General features: G+C 43.8%; 2 protein-coding genes across 3 annotated transcripts in view; one reads left to right on the plus strand and one right to left on the minus strand.

The window, feature by feature from the left end:
* LOC142585803 (exportin-T-like) overlaps positions 1–12,669 on the minus strand; it is a 58,575-nt gene extending 45,906 nt beyond the window's left edge. The window contains exons 1-5 of one of the 2 annotated variants that reach the window (XM_075696818.1): positions 12,389–12,669; positions 6,652–6,730; positions 5,149–5,231; positions 4,449–4,505; positions 4,312–4,381 (exon numbers count right to left, since the gene is read on the minus strand). In XM_075696818.1, the coding sequence (XP_075552933.1) occupies positions 4,312–4,381; positions 4,449–4,505; positions 5,149–5,231; positions 6,652–6,711 (270 nt within the window). In that variant the 5' untranslated portion in view covers positions 6,712–6,730; positions 12,389–12,669. The remainder of the gene's footprint in view (positions 1–4,311; positions 4,382–4,448; positions 4,506–5,148; positions 5,232–6,651; positions 6,731–12,388) is intronic. The other variant, XM_075696819.1, reaches the window with a different exon arrangement.
* A 137-nt stretch (positions 12,670–12,806) lies between these two features.
* Positions 12,807–20,389, plus strand: RpL18A (ribosomal protein L18A). Its single transcript, XM_075696828.1, has 5 exons — positions 12,807–12,873; positions 13,807–13,986; positions 14,718–14,847; positions 19,050–19,159; positions 20,250–20,389. The coding sequence occupies exons 1-5, from the start codon at positions 12,856–12,858 to the stop codon at positions 20,340–20,342; spliced, it is 531 nt and encodes a 176-aa protein (XP_075552943.1). The 5' UTR covers positions 12,807–12,855; the 3' UTR covers positions 20,343–20,389.
* Positions 20,390–23,197: the final 2,808 nt, after the last annotated feature.

Here is a 23,197-nt window from a genome sequence, read left to right on the forward strand (position 1 = left end):
ATGCCTTGACAACACCTGGACACACAAATCTAGTCAGGAGATCCTCGAAAAGGCGGTTCAAGAGGCCCCTCAGTGCATGAATCTGAGGAGCCTATGCCTGAAGAAGGCAGTTTGCCTTTTCAAAAAGCAGTATAACATTTTGCAGAAAAAGAGAGCATGCCCTGTTTAGCTCCGATGACAAAAAATAAAATAGGCGTTCCTCCCGGGTCACATGGTTGGCTTTCCCAGAATCCTTCGTATGAAGTTTCAGTTTTATTCTTGCGGTCCAGAATAGCTCCTTTTGTCTTTAGCGACAGTTCATTGACGTCGGTGCTTTTTTTCGCTGAGGCCTGCAGCAGTGTTGTGAGGGTGTGTAGCAGACTTTGGGGTCAGTGCAGGGTTCTTGGGGGTTTGTGAGGAAGTCTTCCGAATTTGGTATGACTCCAAAAACAAGCTCTGCTTGTTGCACTGCTTTGCTTAAGATAAAAAAAAGCTGAGTAGTGGTTTCCACTGGTTGAGCAGCCTCTACAAGCACTTTCCCAACGACAGCCAACATGTCGGCGAGTGCTTCAACATCTTTCTAACCTTAGCGTCATGCATTTTTTTGGAACTCTAAGTTTATTTTTCCGCTTCAACCTTTTCTCTAGGTGCAAAAATGTGTCAACCAAAGCCTTATCAACTTTTACAGGAAGACATAAAGCTCCTTTTTGGACGGCCAAGTTGATGAGATGGCACGGGCAACCAACCCCTATCAAACCTGGTTGAGCCTCTCTCAATACAGTAGAAACACTGTTTTTCTTGCCGATCGTGACACTGGCATTGTCCAAACACAGCCAACAGATTGCCAACAGGCAAATTTCGAGACTTCATCTCGTCCAGAACCAGATTTGCAATCTTGTGACCCGTCGCTTCCCCTTGGATTGTCCCGAGGCAAAGAAGGTGGCTTTCGACTTTACTTGTTTCTTTAATGAAATATGTCGCAACAATAGGGTAAAGCTGCTTATCCCTATTGTTACTGCCATCCACAGCGATCGAAAATACTTGCTGTTTAAGGGCACCCAGCAAAGGAGTCTCCGTGTTGGCGGCCAGTTCCCGTACAATTGACATCGTCTTTGTTTGTCTACAGGCGTAGTGTTTCGCTTCTTCGCATCTGGGGAACATCTTCCGGAAAGGCGGTCCGGCGTGATCACTGACACTCAGTGGGATGTTGTGTTAACCTAAAAACGCCGTGAAGAGGCATTCTGCATTAATCACACCAAGGTCGTTGTCGCTGCGTACAAAACTTGCTAGGCTTGGCTGGCTGTCCGCGGCTCGCACGTATCCCTGATGCTTTTTCGAAGCAATGTGGACCTTGATGTCAGACTTGCCACCGTGCGAGATGATCACATCACAGGCACATGTGGTGCAGAATCGGAACTTCTCCCCTTTCTTTGACAGCACGAAGCACGGAAATTCTGCCATGTACAATATCAAAAACGTACTGTCGGAGCTTCGAGCTCGCCATTGCACTGTGAAGCCGTTACAAGCCAGAGTCGCACTGCGTTCGACGCGGCAGCTAGTCACCAATGGCGAGACCAACACTGCAGTGACTGAAGTACAAACCAGCGCGTCCACGTGAACAAAGGCAACAGCATGGCAACAGGTTTGCGGAGGCACTATCGGCACTATTGAGCTTTGGATGTGGATTCGTGACCCCCTAGTAGACGACAGAAGTCACTACAGTAAAACCTCGTTAATTCAGCCCCCATTAATTTGGAAATTCGGACACTCCGTCTGGTCCCGTCAAACATGCACATAACCTCATGGCATGAAAGTCCCGTAAATTAGGACATATTTGGTTGTACTTCGGTTAATTCGGACAGTTTGCGGAGCTCAGAGACACACGAGGCATATAAGATTGGGTGGCACTAGGGGGTGTTCAAATCACACTACCAGCAATGGCATCTCTGATTAGCATAACGCCGATCTCAAAGGCCATGCTTGCATGTGCTGGGAGTGCTGAAAAGCCGCCATGTTTATTTTATTGCTACATAATAGACAAACCTACTTTTCAAAAAACATGGCGGCAATGACGTACTTCTGGCTTTGCAGACACTTTTGACACTTGGCACTACCTCTGCATCGCTATGGTTATCAGCACGGTAGTTATCAGTCTATGCTAGCAACCCTAATCTATACACACATTTTTTTCTTTGTACACACGTATTGCTGCCCGCCATTTTCGACGTTGTCTTTTGCTTGTGCAGTGGTGTGGTTGGGGAGTTTCGCAGTTTTTTTTCATTGTCGTGTTTATCGGTTTGCATCAGGTGCGTGTGCGAAGGTGGCGGAACTTTTTTTTGTGTGTCTGTTAAATTTTGTTTGTGCTCTTCTTTTTTCCGTTTATACTTTGTTTTTTTCTTGATGTCGTGCGTGTACCCGTACCTTTGTTGCTACGCAAGCTGCGCCACCATGTGCTCTCGTGCCCCACCGAAGCGGGCGAAGTATGAGGCGAAGGATTTGGCAGCGAAAGTAGAAATATGTATTGAAAGCCGGGAAGGCAGGGGTGCCTCGGCAGGAAATAATGAATAAATTCAATGTGAAGAGAAGCATGCTCAGCACGTACGTGAAAAATGAAAAGGAGATTCTTCAGGCGTATGACAGCGACAAGTTCGCTGACAACAGGAAGAGACTGCGAATGGCAGCGCACCCGAAACTTGAAGAAGCGTTGTTAAGATGGATTGCCGATTCCGACGCCCAGCTGCCTTTGAGTGGCCCCCCTTATCTGTGCGCAGGCCGAAAAGTATGCGCTGAAGCTCAGTATCGAAGACTTCAAGGCATCAGAAGGCTGGATCGACTGATTCAAGACACGGCTTGGTCTTTCGAAGGGTGTGTGATGAGAAAAGGGCTGTGAATAAAGACGTTGTCGAAGATAGGAGGGCCGGATTACCCACACGCCTAGCCGATTATGATGCCAGCGCCATTTTTAACACAGATGAGACAGCTCTCTTCTACAAAGCCCTGCCGGATAAAACCATCATATTTAAGGGGTCCCTTGCGTTGGCGGTAAACAAAGCAAGGACAGAATAACAGTTTTGCTGCCTGCCAACATGACTGGCTTGGAGCGGCTACCGCTATTGATAATCGGCAAAGCAGAAAAGCCGAGACGCTTCAAAAGCATAAAGAAACTTCCCGTAGTCTATTGCTCGAATCGAAAGGCATGGATGACCTCAGCGATATTTCAGGCCTGGCTGCGAGAACTGGACTGCCGCCTTTGTGCAAAATCGCGCAAAGCACTAATTGTTCCAGATAACTGTAGTGCGCACAATAATGTGTCGTGGCTGACAAACATACAGCTGCTTTTTTGCCACCTAACACAATGGCTTCCCTGCAGCCTCTGGATCAGGGAATTATTCAGTATGTGAAAGGCCGATACAGAAGACAAGTGCTTGAGCACACGTTGCTCTGTATGGAGGCAAAGAAAAAATGTGATGTAACTCTGCTCAGTGCAGTGCACATGGTGGCGCATGTGTGAAGCAACATGCCGCCCGCAGTAATTGCGAACTGCTTCTGACACAGCGGCTTTGTCCGCGACGCTGATTCTTTGGAAGCCGGGGATGCGGATGTTAACCAAAACGCAGAGGAAGATGACAGTTGCTTCAACAGACTTCTGCCTGCAGACTTCCCGGCAGACGAACACATGCATATAGATAGTGGCATTGCTGTTGCCGGTCGCCTCAGTGACGACGAAATACTGGACCTACTAGGCGACAAAGAGCCCGACTCTGATAGCAAAAATGCGTCCGTCATGGATGCATGTGAAGTGCCGTGCCGCACTGCTAAAGAGGCCGATGATGCCCTTAAAGTTTTGGAGGACATTTGTGTCGTATCTCCCGACAGTCTGCGCGGACTGCACCACCTACAAGAACTCCGAAAAATTGTGCTTTTTGCGCAAATTTCTCGTGCGCAACAAGCAACGATAACCAGCTATTTTATGAAGTAAAGGTATGTTGATGTTTTAGGCATTTTTTTAGTTATTATTGTCAAAACCTCGTTAATTCGGCATTCGGTTAATTCGGACATTTTCTCCGGTCCCGTGAAACTCAAATCAACAGTTTTACCGCACAACCTTGCAGCTGCTGATCATGATACCACGCATATGCATTGCTCTCTCGTGGCGCCGCAAGGCACCAGGGTGTAGCTTTACAACATTTCCACATTTTTTTTTTTGGCAAATAAAATGTTTTCCATAAAATTTCAAGCAAGATTCATAAAATTGTAGGACTGCTTGAAATTCGTACATTTTACGGAAAATTCAGAAGAGTTGGCAGGTATGACAATGCCACATGTGCTCACCTGCATCTGTATCCACTGGCTAATAAAGGTCCGCATGGCCTGTTGATCACCTTCCTTGGCTGCCTCATACCTGCAGTAAGACACACTCAGTCTCACACTTTTGGTTATAAGTTGAGAAATGCTAAAATTAGCCTTACCCTGTCTTTATGTAGTGTTCCAGGACACTCAGGCAGAAAAACTTCACAGAGTCATCCCTAAAAGGCAGAAAATGACAAAATTAACAACATTTTAAAAGTGGCATATTTAGGCTGAGTGATAAGGGAAGATGGGAAACAGTCAAGGGCAGCGGAAAATTGCATGTGATGAGCTTACAAACTTTGTAGACATAGGATGGAAGGAGCAGACACAAGACAGAAGTAGGGGTAATATGTACAACGCTGTATATATTTTGTACTCTCAATCATAATGAAACTGCCAATACAGGGCCCCATGGCCCTGTCAAGCTGTCAAACAAAGAGTTTTCTGCTGGACTCCGGAATCATGTATTCTCTACAATGACACAAATAAATCATTACTGTTAACATTATAGTGAGATTGCTGACAGAAGCTTCTGCCATGCAGTGGACATTAGAGAAAATTCAGATGTAATGGGGGCACTGCAGGAAATTTCTAGTGCCATCAAAGCCTGGAGAACATTCCTTTGGAGAAAGAGTGTTCACCATGAAAAATGAAAATTAAATTATACCTAGTTGAATTTTACAGCAAGAATGCGACTATACTCTAGAACACTTCTATGTGCTAAACACTGTGCTTCAAATGTGAATCAATTTAAAACATGGCACACCTAAGAATGGCTGCATATATATCGTGGTTGTAACAATAGGAAACTGAACTTACTGAATGGAAGGCTGCAGGAGCATCTGCATGGAAAGCTGCCAGCCATTTGGAGCACTTTTCAGCTGCTCAAAGTACTGTAATGCCTGCATTGCCAAGATAAGAAAAAGTATGGTCAACGTGGAGTTACATTTGTCAAAGGGACTGACATTAAATATGTTAGCTCACACAGCGTAAGGGTGGCAGCGAGTCTGCAATGCAGTGTGCCGTCTCCTACTTAAACACTTCTGATTCATCTAAATTTCTAATGCTTTTCTGTCTGAGAGTGTAAACAAGTCTGCCTAATTATTGTGATACATCTTAAAAGGGCATATGAAACAGCAACCTTCTCACAATTTTTAAAACAGCACTTTGCTTTTTGCTCAATTTCTAGCCATTTTCTCCTCACCCACAACGACCAATTTCAAATGGCACACTGCCTCGCTAGGTGTGGTTACAATAGAGTCCGTAAACTTACTGTTTACAGATTACAGGGTTACCAGGTTATGGCAGGGGCAACACTGCTGGTGACATCTTGCAATATTTTGTCGAGCTACAATTAATTCGAAACATTCTTGTGTTGCACGAGTGCTCTTGTCTAAGGAAAACTGCAAAAGGACTGCATGTCAACAATTATCTTGCTACTGATGCTTTACACACGAAGTTAAGCAGAATATGGTAGGTCACTGCAGCATAAGCTTTGTGTGCTTTCTGGTTACGCTCTGCATCACAAGATGTCACTACTGCTGCCAACCCCCCCTCCCCCCCAGCGATCCAATATTTCTGCAAATGGTGATACATTTACTGACAAACTCTGTAATGCCAAAGTGATAGTCACTGTAGCAAAGTGCTTTGCATTAAAGGGACAATAAAGAGCAGCAGTAAGACTGTTTAGGGTAGTAGAGTATGGTAGTTACACTTAACATTTTATTGATGAAAAAAATTGGTTAGTAGAGTTTTAGATGATGGAACGCAAGCAGTTTGCATGCCCACGAACCTAGTCAGCATAGGTTTTGCTGGAACTCAGGCGGCTTGCGTATGCCGACACCTGGTGTCCCCTAATCTATGACTCTGATAAACTTTTTCATGCTAATGCCTAAGCACCAACAATGAGAGTGCCATGGATTTCACGTGTTTGTGTATTTTGGCTTCTTTTGTACAGAAGTTACAACATGCACTTAGGTTGAGTAGTTTATTTCCAAATGAGTGAAGTAATAATTATTTACTGATAAGTGGCATGGAGTGGATACTGGCAACATATACACCATGTCATTCTGAGCTCATGGAAAAATTTGATGGTGGCAATACATTTGGTTCCTATCTTCTTTTTGAGGTTTACCAAGTTTCTACTCACAGAGAGACTCACATGTTATGTATTCAGGATGTCTCCTTAACTTCTAGAGTACCTTAACATTTAACTTTAGAGTCTCTAAGTACTAATTCACTGTCCAGCTGGCTGGTGTGCAACTACACACAGCCCACCAGAATATTTGCGGAGGCAAACATTTGGAAAACTGCAATTCTTACCCTGGCATGTGCAGCCTGGTCCCCATGTGCAAGGAATCCTTGAATCACCTGAACGTCCATCGTGTCGGAATGTCAGGTTCTGCAATGAGCAATGTTGGAATTTTTTTTTTTTTCAAGTAAGTTCATCCGCTCACCCTGACTTAAATTAAGTAGGTTCTTTAAACTTGCGCCATGATTAAAATAAAAGATTTATTTTCAGAACACAACTGCTTGCTTTTGGTATTCTCAGCTTAATATTTTGCCACCTCTAGACACCTAGAGCATACTAAAGTGACTGCATAATGAGGAAAATCAAAATGCTGGTATAAAAATAATAATTTTGTGACTTCTGGTGTGAATGGTTGCCTATGAAATGACTGCAAAGCAGTACTTACAAGCAACAACAAAGCCGAAAAAAGCCACAGCTGCCAAAAACACTCAAGATTTTAGCTAGACAAGACAATGGCAAGAGAAATCTGCCATAATCTGTGAGTTAATTGTTGCATCTTACAGACAATTATGGACCTTATGTGCAATTTAATGTATTAAAATCAGCGCAAGAAATTTAGCATAAGGTCAGTTAACCATAAAAACTTATGCAAATGGGGATGGGTCAATGTTTCAGTGCCTCCTGTATAGTATAACTTCGTCTTCAGTAACCAGAGAGGGAGAGATAAAAAAACCTGATGAATGGCTTCTGGTCTTTTGGAATACTTTGGCCCTTTCGGGTACTTTGCATACTGTGCAAGCTCCAGCAGGCATAATGTCAGACTGAATATGCAACCCATTAAAGAGAAACTTCATAATTCTTTTTCTCTACATGTACATACCTGAAAGAAATTATTGCACATTGCCCTTTCATCTGTACAACGAACAGCATGACAGAGTTGTGTAGTGCTTGCACAATTTAATTTTAAATACTTTCACATGCACTTGCAATCCGTGTACTCAAAATGATGATTTCTGATGGCCACTGATTGCCTGCTCCTCACAAAGCATGGGTCACAGCAGTGCCAGTGCTAACACCACATGAAATTGTCTTTAAATGTGTGGACAACTCATTGACATGGGCCACTATTTTCAACTTCTCTGCAGGTGTAAAAGTCTTGGCAGCAATGTGACCTCCATTAATAAAGTGCTCTATATATACGGGGTGCCCCAGCTAACTTTAGCCAGAGTTTAAACATATGTGAATGCCACGCAGCTGGACAGAACTAAGGTAATGTTGTTTGTCGTTGCTTGGAGATACTCAATCTTCTTTTTAATTCTGCATAAATAGATAATTAGCCCTAATTATTTAACCAACTTCTCAAATATAATAATCAGATGAAAAGTGTCACTGAGAAAATTGTAGAGTGACATGAAAAACTACCAATACAGCTTTCTGTTGCTCAATACATGCTACATAAAAGTGTTTTTCCGAGTGTGAGAGCCCGCAAATGCACGTAAAATTGCTGTGCGACTAGCCGCCCCAGGTACTTTGCGCAGGCTTCTTTCACACTTAGAAAAACACCTTTATGAAGCACACATTGAGCAACAGAAAGCTGTATCAGGAGTTCTTGATGTTGCTCTACAATGTTCTCATTGACACTGTTCATCATATTAGGGGGAATGAAAAGAATAATTTGAGTAAATTGAGTATCTCCAAGCAATGGCAAACATTACCTTGGTTCTCTCCAGCTACGTGGTATTCGCATATTTTTAAACTCTGGCTAAAGTTAGCTGGGACACTCTGTACATAACTTCAGAGTAAAATGTACGATGTATGCTGTTTTTGAACAATACATTGTGCAACAGCAACATGCATCATACTTTTTTCTCTGAAGTTGTACTGTCAGGGCCCAGCGTGATTCCTACACTACACTACATATATCTATATGTGCGCATGCCAGGAGGAGTTCTGTGGAACAAGGACATTTAGAATATTGAGTTCAACTGACACACTGCTACTAGTTCTGTGCCAACATCATTGACCTCGCAAGCAGCACTTTTGTATATTAGATTTTATATTTGATTTGATGAAATTTCATTGATTTTATATTCGATTTGATATTGGATCAAAATTGTATGCTTGATTGTTGATAAACTTTTGATTTTGTTCCACATTGTTTACCCTGTCCAAATTGCCATTGCAAAAAAAAATATATTCTTTTAGGCCTAAACTAGCCTAGGGCTATTGGTCCACTCAGTGTGGGCAAACCTTGTTATGTAAGAAATAAAAGTCAATCAATCAACCAAACTTCAATCGAACAATCTGGGCTGCTTATTCCACTGTCAATTTTACCATCATGCATGTTTTTTGCTTATCTATAATTATTACTACATGTGTGATAGAAACGCCTCAACCATGACCAAAATTGCGAAACTTGTCCGATAAGCATATTCTGACAAAGCTGGCACTCTGCACTGCCGAACACCATTAAGAACAAACCCCACACCAGCACGTGTGAAAAACCTTAAGCTGGTCATAGATCAAACTAAATAGTATTTGACCTTTTGCAAAATTTGTCAGTGCCCCTGCAGCATTATCAGCAATCAGCATAGCTGCTCAGTATGCAGTCAGTATTCCTGCAAAGTCCTTTGTCATAGTGGCATGTGTCATTTTCACGACAAAAATATTGTGAAGTGTGTTTTTCAATGCAAGGCTCTTTGCAGCAGACAGATTTAATGTCCTAGAATAAGTTCACTATCTCACTAGGGCCAGGGTAATTTACATTCTATTTCAATTATTTTGCTTTAAGCTTCATCGGTAGTCTGTGCAGTGATTCGCTTACTTCAACACCAGAATTTCATGGGCCTGTCTGTCGATAATTTTACGATTTTGCTTGAATTTTTTATTAGTTCTACTTTTGTTTCCTTTGAGAATGGATTTTATCTGCAGAAGCAAGGCATTTACATTGGCTCTTGAGTTGCGCCTGTTTTGTGCAATATCTTTTTAGCGGACGTTGGCCGTTGTTTGAATAGTGTTCTTGATGAGACTATTAATAGTTTTCGAAGTTTTTAGGTAAGTACATGATTTTTTAATTCCTTTAAAGAAGTCCCACGTGGCCGTAGGAAATTCTGTTGTTTTTATCCTTGATGTGTTTCGGCAATGTGGGAAGGGCTTGTTGTTCAACCACAAGTTACCATCTGACGACTCTCTGCAATTTTTAGATTTATGCCCATTTTTTAGGTGATTATGTACGTCGGGCATATAGCCCAACGTACATAATGAAAGGCGCTGAGAATGAAAGGCGCTGTTGCCATATGATTCTACGCAGTCTAAGTTAGTTAAGAGAAGGATTGCTAAACTTTGCCTCGGTTCCGCTCTCAGGAAATTGTGTCACATGCAATGCAGAGTAGTTTTAATTATCAAGTACAGCGATCAGTTAATGCCGGATACCCTGGCACGGTTGTAACGGCAATAGCAGAGGTTCTTCTGCGCGAAACAAAGGCAGCCCGTTCAAGGACAAACACCAGGCGGCTAAGTAGTAGTAGTCCAGAAGTGTTGCTATATGAGCATCACCTCTCCCACAACCTGAAAAAGGTAGCCAGCAGGCACAACGTGCCGCCGATCATTTTTTCGACCCCGCACAAGCTGGCTGGGCTTAGCCCCAGAATCTCTTCCGAAACGAAAAAGAATGTGGAGGTTGTGGCAAAAAGCACGTTCACAGGCATATGAAATGCACGGTCGGCATTGTCTATGAGATTCCGCTACCATGTGGAAAGTCGTACGTTGAACAAGCCAGACATTGTGTTAATGTTTGCGCAAGGGAACATGAAGTTTCAATTAAAAATAAAGGTAATGCGCATTTGCCTGCGCATTGTCAAGCTTGCATGTGTGTTCCAGATTTGTGAAAAATAAGGATCTAGGGTAAAAGCCAAGATACCACTACAGGGGCGCTGATGGAAGCTTTCTACATATCTATTAGAGGGAAGGCTTGTGTAAGTGACACATCTATTTCTTTAATGGATTGTGAGAAGTGTATTTTGCATGGCTTGCTCTAATGTGTGGTAGTGACAATGTGATTACATCTTTTGCACATGTGAGACTAAAAACATATATTGACTACCAACGAAGAATAAAGTTAATTGAAAGTTAGCGCTTGTCCGTGCCCCTTACAATGTCCTTGTCTCGAATTGCGCACATTTTTTTTCCTCGCAGTATGAACCCAACTGCAAGTCCAATTGCATCACCAGGACTGGCTGGTTTTTAGTGGTGGATGAAGATATGCAACAAAGCGAAAGTAGAGTGACCTAGCGAAAGGAATCATGGCATTATACCAGCCCAGTGCTTGCCATGTGGAGATTGGGTGCAGTAGTGGCGAAATATTGCATAGCAGATGCAAGCAAACATTATGCGCATACATGCCTGGCGTTTATGCAAACACACACATAAAGGCTGCATAAAAAAATTTTCACTGTGTTTGAAAGCTGATGTGATGTTCTAGGCGTTCCATGTCAAACATCTGTTGACTGCACCCCACTCTACTCCAATGGACAAGTCAGAGGTTGATGCCCTCTCTGTTTTCTCTACGCTGCACACTGATCAGTCCCTCCGTTCTGTCGAATATCACCTGCGGAGGGAAGCTTTTGAAAAGGAACAGTGATTCGCCACATGGCTCTTCATGACAGGCGAGAGAACTGCCGCAGACTTTGCTTGTCTAGAGTTGTGCTTTGCAAGGCAGCTGACTTACTGTATGTCGCTGGCAATGCTCCGTTCGGCTACAGTTCTCAAGCTTGCAAGGGATAGCATGGCATGACGACTTAATTTTCGCGAACATCTCATTTTTAAGGGGTATTCGCGATTTCGAATAACTGGTTTTGCGAACGATTCGCACTGGACGTCGCCTTCTATTCCATAACGTTGGATGTCGCAGCATTTTAAAAATTTGGCGACCGCGAATTGTGCAACAATCTTGAATTGGTCATATGAACGCGAGCTTACGAGCTCGCGACTTTGTTTGGTGCCTTCCACTGAAAGTTGAAAAGGCCGAGTGTTTCGCGTTACCGCTATAGCTCGCAACGATAAATCGTGTCTTCTTTTTCACCCCGTTTACGAAAAAAAAAAACATAAAACACCTCCACGAATTCAACTTCACAAACAAAATTTTATTGCCAGCACTTTGTAGAGTCTGTAATACCAACCAGCACATTTCACTACGGGCGAAGCCCAACATGAGCAGTGCTGATGCAACGACAGCTGTGTCGGCTAAACTATTACGACGCAGGCAAATCGGCTGCTCATTCGAAGCGCCTCAAGCACGTTTCTCCGAAGCTGCGCTATCGTCGATAGTGCATCGTGCTTTGGCCAGCCGAGAGCGAAAAAACAAAAAAGAATATAGTAAACCCCTGAAATCACACTATGCCATTCTCGAATTATCGCCTATCTTTTCTCAAGAATAAGACGCGGCCGTTTCACTCCTGTGAATGGATCTTTACAACGGCGACAGAAAATTTGATAAAAGAAATACTAAAAGCTACATATTAAGGAATTCTCCTTATAAAACCAACAAAATACACCTGAAGCTCCACGCGTTTCGCCTAAGCGGTGGTTGCACGACATGAATAACGGAGGTGCGGCCACGCTAGCTGCTGTTCGAAGAAACGTTGCCCGAAGGCATGGCATGCCACCAACATCCAAATTCGAGGTTAAGCCCACGTGCAAGCCGTACGTAACTAAGTGCGGTGACGGAGTCCTGCGGACGGTTTTAATTAAATCTGTGTTAATGAATGCGACCTGCAAGACAACGCTATTCCCATGACGATGCTTACTTACGGTCATGTTTTTACCACGAAGCCAGCGAAAGACTCCGGCATCTTCACTGCCGCCGACGAGGCACATGCGATATCACTTCCGATACCATATAGAGACGCAGTGTCTGCACTTCAAAAGCACTCAGGACGGCTTCAAGGAGTCTGCTGCAACGCAGCTGCCGTAAAGAATAATCTTACATTAATTAAACGCCATCAAACGGACACATTATAGACGATGAATTAAAATCCATGCTCCACCACCTCAATAATAAAACGCCATGACTCGTTGACAGTTTCCGCAATACCGCAGCAACTACAAGTATTCTTGCAAAGCCTAACATAATAAATAATTTTATATATATATTTATTCATTTCTCTTGTGTAAAAAGTTCATTAACTACATATTTAATTTTTATAATTTTATACCAGATTATATTTAATTACTGCGGAACTGTCGTGGTTCCTTTCTGTGTGCACACCGCCAGCAAAATGAAGGCCAGCGGTTTGGTGAGCTCTCATTTTTCAGAAAATACTGCATAACCTACGATTTTAAAGATAAAATCTAGTTGATCCGTGGAGCATAGTACTTGTTAATTTGGTGCATACTAAAAGGGTTGCCCTGAAAACCTATTTTATAACTCAAACTTAGCACCGCATGTCCACGTGTAGCGATCTGATACGTTAAGCCTAAACACACTGGTCTCGTAATTCTTGCTTTGCCTCGGTGCTTCAATCGAAAATCAGTGCAGTGTAAAACTTGTGCGAACCTGCTCTTTAATTTTGCACTTTTAGAACTCGCGGGAAATGGCACCGTTCCGTATGTAGAGTGACGGCTGAAGTGGCGGAGTTGCCGGGATAACGCCGTGTCGAGATGGCTACTCGGTGGAGTTAGTCTCGCAGCCACGGTGTTCTGTTCGCGCAAATTAACTGTCGGTGAACCGTCCAAGTATTCGTCGGCTGCGAGAACGACATAGGTGCGAATAATGAATGCGAGGATCGTTGAGTCGACTCAAGTTCAACAAAACAAAGTTAATCACCTGTAATGACAACCCACGTCGTCGGAATGTGCGAACTTTTTGCAGGCAAGAATTACCGTTCAAACGGTATGACAAGTGAAGTGACAACGCATTTCTGACGTACCCAGCACTCTGATTCGTATCGTTGACTGCGCTAAGTACATCGACAAACCTGACGCGCGATATTCATATTGTTTATGCGGCTGTTAACATGGCCTTATGTGATATAAGCCTTTCTACAGTGCCTCTCTAAATAATGATCGCTGTCGTTATGAAACTTAGAGCCATATCGTATTTTAACTCGCCACTTATTTCTATTTTGTGTGCTTGCAATTGGAAGGATCAGAAACAGGTACCGTCAGCCAGTCACGAGTGGTTGTCTCTGCCTCACCTTAATAATTTATTCTGTGATGTTTATTTACAGCTTAAGCAGTATGAAATCATCGGGCGGCACTTGCCAAACGCCAAAAATAAGTACCCCTCCTTGTACAAGATGATGATCTTCGCTCCCGACAAGGTGGTTGCCAAGTCCCGATACTGGTATTTCACCCGCAAGCTAAAGAAGATGAAGAAGACGAACTCTGAGATCGTCTCCATCCGTCGGGTGAGTCTCTTCCATCTGTCGGCCATTGAAAGCAAGCTCATCGCGTCTACTGCGCCACTAAAAACCCAGTCAAGGCCTGCAAATGCCTTGATCGGTCAGAGGTGACGCTAGAGGAACTTGACAGATGTCGCATGCATTTTCTGCTATTCTCTGTGGATTTTGCACTGAACATTTTGTCAACATATTGCATTACAGTTGCATAATTTTGTGAAATGAAACATACATAACAATAGGGTGAAAGTGGTAAAGCTTTGGTACATTTCTTCATTCACACAATATGTATCGAGATTTCACAATTCACAAGTAATGCATTATTGATATTTGACACATCATAAACTAAATGACAGAAGCCATCGTGAAGCCCCTCTTCTGGTACCTATGAAATAATTTGCTTGTGCATTGTGCTAGGAAAACTAGGGAAAAATTAAATTGTGAACGAAAATCCCCTTCATAGTATTTGAATGAAAATAACTTTTAAAGCCTGGACATCAAAGGAGCATTTTGCATTTAGCTCATGTCCTTCATGGATAGCCAGATATATAGATATATAAATTTGTGTTTGTGAAGTTCTGTACACGTTAAGTCATTGGTGGCACCGGCGTGCTTCACAGTACTGCTATAGCTATTCTGTTCTCCTTGGGTGTGAAATGTATTAATAGTGTTTGCATACACTTTGCATTCTCTGAACTTTCTGTTTAATTTGCATTTCCTGCTTCTTGTGTTTGTGCCAGATCTATGACAAGACTCCAATGAAGGTCAAGAATTTCGGCGTGTGGCTGCGGTACAACTCTCGTAGTGGCACACACAACATGTACCGAGAGTACAGAGACATGACCGTGTCGGCTGCTGTCACCCAGTGCTGTGAGTGATTCCTTAAATTCAGTTTTCACACTTTTGTGTCTGTGGCCTGTCTCACAGTTAGCTATTCAACATAGCAAAACCAATTTTCTTGAATAAAGGTAGTCTATGATTAATTGTGCCAGAGCATGAAATGTTGCACAATAACCTTCTGTGTATGAATACCTAATCACACGAGGAAATATAGTTGGGCCTCTGTATGTATTGAAGCAACTAGGATTCTTTCTTATCAATATTGGCATACAGTCTATTAATTCAACCCTGACACGATTGATGAACTTCATCGAGTAATCAGCTAGGCCACATTAAACAGGAGGCAGATAAAATACAATTTGCCCAATTCTAACACTGCCTGGAATCGGAATGTGCATCCATGTATTCAAAGTGAAAACTAACATAGAAATGACTTAAAGGGCCCTTCAGCAGGCCACATACCGATATTTGGTTTTACGCTGGGAGTTATGTGCCCTCTAAGGAGTCCTACTGCAACAATTTTGTATATTAACAGCAGTGATAGAAGTATTAGAAGTGGTGCGAACCCATAATTTCGGGAGGGGAACGTCATCGCCAACATAAGACACTCTCTCCGCTTGCCCTGTCTAGTCTGCGCGGGCGAAATTCCTTCCCTGTGTTTTCCGATACCAGAGCCGGAAAATTGTGACTGATACATCTTTTTTTTTTTTTTTTCCTTTCACATTTTTCCTGGGTGGCGCACTTCCGGTGACGGTTTCGCACATGAGCTGTTGCGCTTATCTTGTTTCACGCAGTGAACGATTCCGTGCTCTGCACGAGAACACTTAATGGTGCCACAATCGTGAGCAATGAGGCAGCCATTAGAGGATAAAAGAGCATGATTGCAGCGCTGGTACACTGTAGGAAATGAGATGGGATTATTTAATTAATAACTTTAATTCGTCTATTGAAACCACAGATTAAAGAAAATAACTGATGTTGCCTTGAGTCTCATGTCACTATGAGCGACATCACAGCACTGCCATGTACATAAACGCACTTGCGCGGCACCCAAGAGAAGGAGGGCAAACAATGTTTCGTTTGAAATTTAAGCTCTCCGTAGCACGTAGCAATGTAATACTTAGCAGGCACGATTGTTAGCTTGCATTGTATGCACCGAGCTTGTCCGCTCAAAATGGCCAGACCTGGTGAAGGTATTTAAAGCGCCTAAACAAATTAGAAACCTAACACGCACGCATTTCTTGAGCACAAAAAATATAGCATGCCTTAACAAAGAAATTTATTTACATCTAATGTCCACCGTCACTACTCTCAGACAGCACTTTGTCTATGAACCGCACATCTTCTGTACAAATTATTGTGCATTTGATATTCTGTATTGATAATATGACTCTGCAACAATTACCACAAAGGGGATGAAGGCCCAATTCTAGAGTAACCAGTTCGCTACTTTGTCCTGCAACGGATGCAGTTCTCTGAATGCTAAAGACACGTGACATGACTCGTTGCTGCTAGCTTAGCATGTAAAACAAATCTTTTTTGAATGAGCATTCATTATCGAAGACAGCGGCTCGATGTCACGCTCTGATGGCTTTCATTGGAACAAGTGACATTAGTCCGCAAGTGGCCAGAGAAGGTGTGCGATATTTTTGGATCAAATCAGGCTTCGTTTTGAGGAGGCATCGACAATGTAAAACATGAATACAGGGTCTGTTCTGAAAGTAGTAGGACTCATTTTGAAAAATGTATATATTTTATTCGTGAGAATAGCACAAACGATTATAATTTTTCAAAGTAGCACCCTTCCGCCTCCAGGAATGCCTGGACCCGAATGCTGTTTAGCTCCCTCGTCACGGCCTGTTGAACCGCCTCTACCGATCCGTGATGCTTCCCCTTGAGCGTCGATTTTATTCTCGGGAATAGAAAAAAGTCTGGCAGGGCCAAGTCGGGGCTGTAGGAGGGCCGAGGCAGCGTTGACACCTTGTGCTGGGCACGATACTCCACTACGCGGAACGCGGTGTGGCTCGGCGCGTCGTCATGGTTTAGCTGCCAATTGTTGGCGATGGCTGGCCGGACATGAACAATGAGTTTTCACAGTCTTTTGAGGCTTCCATGTAAAAAACTGCATTGACTGTTTGTCCGGGTGGTACAAACTCTTCGTGGATGACTCCATGTTGATGAAAAAAGCAAATGAGCATGGACTTTTGCTTGGATTTGCTCATTCGTGCTTTCTTGGGGGGTGGGGAAGAAGGGGTGTGGCATTCTGAGCTCTGCCGCTGGCTCTCCAGGTAGTAATCAAACACCCATGTCTCATCACCGCTCCCTACATTGTCCAAAAAGTTGGGGGCCTCGTTCACATGATGAAGGTCCTGGCAGATTGCTTTCCGGTTGGCCTTTTGCTCCTCTGACAACACTGGCGGCATAAACTTTGCGCACACTTTTCTCATGGCTAAGTTTTCTGTCATGATCTTGAAAACTTGGGTTTGAGGAATGCTCAAGTGATCACCAATCATTTTGATACTCATCCTACGATCACTGTTCAGTAAATTTTTCACTCGCGACATTTTCATTGGTCTTGCTGGTCAAAGGGCGTCCGGAGCGGTCATCTTCCACTACTTCCCTACCTTCTCTGTACAGCTTGTGCCACTCAAGAACACCTGATCTACCTATGGCAGCATCACCGTAGGCCTCCTTAATCATGTTGTGAGTCTATTTTACCAAGCATTACACAAAATTTGATCACATATCGCTGATCCAGTAAACGCTCCATAATTCTCCGTGACGAGGCGTTTCGACAAGGGTTCACAGTACAAGCGACCTGCTCTCTTCAATGGCCGAGAGCCGACTGCCAATTTTTCCCAGCGTTCCCAATATCCCCTTCACCGATTCTGCGTGCACAGGCTGCCTCTCGTCCCCCCGTTCGCCCAGGCAAAAAGCCAGTCCTGCTACTTTCAGAACAGACCCTGTATATCGCTCTTCCTGCTCAACTCTGTGTGCAGCCTCAATGGAAGGTAGGCATAAACTGTATCTTTAGTTGGGAATGCTTTGTATGTGCATTGCGCTCTGTACCGTTTGCCAGCTTGGGCCTTATCTGCCCTAGTTGGTCAGAAATGGGCGCAAAAGTAAACAAGCTTTTGTCGCATGCATGTCCACTATCGTGAACATTGCACTGAACCATTAGCCGACACTTGACTTTCAATGATGGGTAAACATTGTGCCTTTTATCTGTTCAAGCAAGCTGCTTTCACTGAGGTGCACATTTGGATAACTGTGACCATGGGTTTGAATATGGCCACATTAGTAGTCAGAGTTTGAATTATTGCACGGCACGGTTTAAGGTGTCTGAAACTTAAATTTAGCCAAGTTTCTTTGCACCTTATGCATGAATTTACGGTGAGCTGTGCCCTCGGCACCCCCATCCATGATTTGGGGTCCAAGGCAAGGTGCAACTGTGGTAAAGCGCACCTTTAAACCTTGCAGGGAGTGAGTGCAGTTTGGCACACAACTGGGGCACCACCTTTGGATTTCTGTTTGTAGTTCCGTACAAAACTGCATTGCCTCTCGCTTCGACATGAACTAAGTGACGAGAACACAGCGCGGTGCACCTAGGTGCGTGGTCTGTCTCCATCACAGATTGCTTTCAAGATCGGGGCCGTACAGTACGTAACAGCCGCCTGTGTAGAGTGCCAGTCCTGCATGCAAGTTTCAGGAACTTCGAACGCCCGTGATGTGGCCTGATTTCCGTCCGTCTCCGCACACGTGATTGCTTTCCTTTTAATTGCGGCATCATGGTGAACTCTGCATGTCTTTGCAGTTGGCACTTCTGTGCTGATAGAGCAAATTGAGAAAACGAGAAGACCAGGAAGACTGACCGTGCGCTATCCTAAGCCAAAGGAAGCATTGCCCACGGTGGAAGTGGTCTTGCCTAAGCACACATACTACAGCACATAGAGAAAGCTACAGCAGCTAGGTTTGAAGTGCGTACAAGGCGGCTATGGTAACATATTTAGGGTCGTACTCGATTCTAACATGCATATATATTTGGACCTGTTTTATCGGGAGAAATATGCGCATTAGGTTTGAATAAATACGGTATATTGCTATTACAAAAAACAATGCTCAATATTGGTGCACCACCAGTCAAGACTGTTCATCATATTTCTCATTTGTTGTAACAAATCCTTGTTGCTAGTGTAAGTGGTGGAGGACGAATGCTTTGACTGTTATCGCAGATCGTGACATGGGTGCACGACACAGCGCACGGGCATCCTCGATACAAATCATTCGTGTCGAAGAGATTCCTTCCAACAAGTGTCGGCGACCCCACGTCAAGCAGTTCCACGTAAGTCTGCATCAGGATAGAGGGCCTTTACAAATTCTTTTGCATCGATTTGAGATTGTGTCTGGCTTTAATGGCCATGGACAATACTTGTCTGTTATTGTAGTTTTGGAGCCATGAAATTTGAATAGGAGCCATCATTTAAATCTGAAGTTAATGAACAGTATATGGCCTCATGGGAAGATTGAAGATGGGCATAAACAGCATCTTTAGTTGGAAACACTTTTGTGTATGCAATGCGCTCTGTACCGTTTGCCAGCTTGGGCATTGTTTGCCATAGTTGGTCAGAAGTTGGCGCAAAATTAAACAAGCTTTTGTCGCATGCATGTCCACTAACTTCGTGAACATTGCACTGAACCATTAGCTGACAATCAACTGTTTCTGTAATGTGATGAACACCTTACCTTTAATCTGTGCAAACCAGCTGCTTTTAGTGAGATGCTAGGGTGTCTACCAACCAGAAAAACTGAGAATTCTCGGGGAATTTGTGCTTCTATCGAGGAAAATTAGCTGTCATTGTATTGAAAGGGGACGAAAGTCACCCAAATTCTGTCCAGAGTAAACGAGAGGAATCCACGGTGCTTGAAGAAACACTTGCCTACTGCCATGCCACTACAAAAGCAAGTCATGCTTAGACTTGTTCTTTGTTCAGAGAATTTCTTAGGTACATCAACTATAACTTGCTCTCCAGCGTTTTTCTGGCTGTTTTTCCCCGGTACAGTGAAAAATGCTTGAACGGGGTTCCGCTGTATAGGTAGGACAGAACCGTCGAAACTTCAAGAATCTGAGAAAATGAACAAGCAAATTGCCTAATTTGCTGCGACTATGCTTGCTCTTGTCCCAAAGCCCTCACTTAATTACCTTGCCTACATTTTGTATTTTTACCATACAATTAAGTGCTCCAGAGGAATTCCTTGACTTGCTGACAGAGTGGAGGCTAGTGCTTAGCCTCCACTCTTGCTAGAGTGCTAAGTACTTAGCTTCTTTACACCCAAGTGAGATTGCTTTTTTTCTTTTCTGATGTTTATAATACCATTTCGCTTGTGGAAGCACTGTGAAAGAGCATAGCCCCGATTACTTTATGTACATGCAGGACAGCAAAATCAAGTTCCCCCTGCCATCAAGAATCAACCGGAACTTCCATGCCCCCAGGTTCACAACTGTGCGACCACAGGCAAAGTTCTAAATGCCCGTAGCCCACAAGAGTTCCGAATAAACTGCTGTTGGACTGTAGCAATGTCTGTTTACTCAACTGTGCATTTGCGTACCCAAAAGGGCAGTAGTGGCTTGTCTGCCATTCATTGTACTGTTTATGGAGGGTCATGGGACCTCCGCTTCAAACATACTCGAGCAAAAAAGTTGGGCCTCAGCTAATGCTTCCTTTCAAACCCTGCATGTGCAGCTATTTGTTTAGCATTGAAGCCTGTAAGGAAAAGCTGGAAGTTTCTCGTAAGAGCAGGTGCACACACACAAATCTCCAAGCTCATTTAGTTTCTGCTTTAAAATGGTTATCATTTCCACAACTTTAAGGGGTGGAAGTGCCCTGCCATCAGGGTTGCCAGGTTTGGCTACTTTTGAAGGCTCGTGCCAGAAAAACTTTTGGGTTGGCTAATTTTAAAATAATTTTTAGAACTACAGACATATTACAAATAAATGGTATAATTCACTATACTACACTTGTGAGATGCACGATGTGAACCATGCTCTCCGTGTGCATATGGAAGGGAGGACATCCACCCTGCAACCGAGAAAATTGATTTAACAGGTGCACCTCCTCTTACATGGAATGTCTCCTTTTATAGTTCAGTGCTCAGAAAATTATGCTGTGGAAACGTATTACGGTTCCATGACGAGTTTGAGTAAAGGAGTCTTGAACACATCGATATGTGGCTATAAAAAACACTTAATTTTCCTAAGTGATAAATCCTGAATAGTATATTGCAAAGTTCAGATATGCCACAGGGATACATTGGCAAGACTAGAGCGAACATTGTTCACAGTACATATTTGCTAGTACTAGAGTTCAGTGACAACTATTTCCGTTTACTTTATCATTTATACAGGGATAACTACTGCAGAATACAGAGCCATCAGTTTATCGCGATCTCCGCGCGACGGAGATGGGTGGCATGTTTAGGCTACATTATTGCTTGTCCACTGCCTTGCTTTGATCATGCTGATGCTCGTTTCACGAACTATAAGTGCGCGCCACGGTGCCTTCTCGAGGGGCAACTGCATCGTGTTTTGGCCGCACTCGGCAGCAAACCGTCTCGCATGTGCACACATGCCAGTACCGCACTTTCCCGTCCACGCATAGAAGAACGCGAGGCCCGCATGCGCCTCGCAAGATTAACGACAAACTGACTACCAGCACCACTTCAGAGTTACAGAGAAAACGATGCACTTCCGCTCTAAGAGCGAATATGGAATACAATATTGACAGGTGTTGAACGCACGTTAGGAGACCTGGACAACTAATTGGGGCCTCAAAACTGTGGATAGGCAAGCGGTACTTCCATATGTATGAAGGGTCCTTAAACAATATGTCAAGGTAGCATCAACCAATGCTTCGCAGGCGCGATCCCAAGCGCGGCTTCCCCGTGCCACGTATTCGGTACGCAGTTTTCGCGCTTGCAAGGTAACTTGATCCCCAATGTCAGTCCAAGGTCACTATGCGCTGCACATAATCTGCAACATTAAAGGGCCCCTGAAACGGTTCGGGCAAATTTTGTAAACACGTAGGATACAGCTATAGTTAATCATTCATGCCACAATTTAGGTGAAGCGTCTCGTATTAAGTGAGCAACAGACGACAATTTACCCTCCTCCATAGCCACGCATTTTCTCAACTCGTTCACTGAGCGATTGGAGCTAAGCTCTGCCTTCACTGGCTCTGCTTCACGATGGCACGTCGTGTCTACTACCGGTTGTCTAGGAGCAAGCGCATGAAGCCTCTCCAACTTCTCCGCCAGCAGCTTGGCAGTCGACCCCAAGCGAGAGCTAATGAAGCAGCAAAGCTTTGTGAGCATTCTATTGCAGCGCCGAGCGTGTCTGGTATTCTGGTAGCCACAGGCGAGATGGGCATTTCAACATGTGGGTGGAGGCATAAACTAAGCTGATGAAGGAGCTTTCGCATAGACATAGGTGAGTGGCCTGATTGGTCTGCATGGTCCAGCCACCTGGTGGCACAGAGCTTAACCAGCCAAACAAAGAGTGAATATTGCTCTAACCAAGTGTAAATCATTTTAAACATTTACAAAAACGTTTTCACGATTACGCTCCTAAGGAAATTTTCACCAGCAGCAAAGTAGACTTATAGTTACTGTGTTTGGTTGAGCTCTTGCCACCAGGTGGCTGCACCATGCAGACCATTCACGTTTGCGCCTCTGCTCATCCTGTAAAACGGCATGGTCAAACGGCTAGGCCCAGCCTGCTTGCATTTACCTGAATACTGGTCATGCGTAACACTATTGCTGTAGTTATCCTCCGGCGTAAAGTGGCGGCCGCAAATGAGCAAATCCTGGTGCCGATCGGATAGCGACAGTCCGATGTGCTGCAGCCACTCTGCTCATCTGCATCCTTGCAGAGGGACATGATGTCGCAGCTTGACATATTGCCAGTCGATATGTTTGCAGTCCACAACATAACAAGGGCGAACCATGGTGCTTACGAAAAGAAAGCTCGAGATCAACACTGACCGCGGAGCTCTCGTCAACACGGAGCATGTTGTAACACAAGGAGACGACACTTGCTTTGTGCTAGAAGTGCTTAAGTAGAGAAAAATTGTCCTTGTGCAATCTCTTTGTTACTTTCTTTTTATAGAAACAAATCAACTAACATTCCAACTATTATAAACAACATTTGTTCACCATAAAGTTGGAAAAATTATCGATGACACGCCCTGGGCAGCCAATACGATAGCTCGCCCTACAAGCGTCATTAGGGCAATTTACTTCAAATGGTTAAGGGCGGCTGAAAATTCAGCCGAGTGGTATGCTGTGATTGACAGCCATGTACATCTTTAAAACCTTATAATAAATT

Source organism: Dermacentor variabilis, chromosome 6 (genome assembly GCF_050947875.1).
Source record: "Dermacentor variabilis isolate Ectoservices chromosome 6, ASM5094787v1, whole genome shotgun sequence".
Taxonomy (NCBI): domain Eukaryota; kingdom Metazoa; phylum Arthropoda; class Arachnida; order Ixodida; family Ixodidae; genus Dermacentor; species Dermacentor variabilis.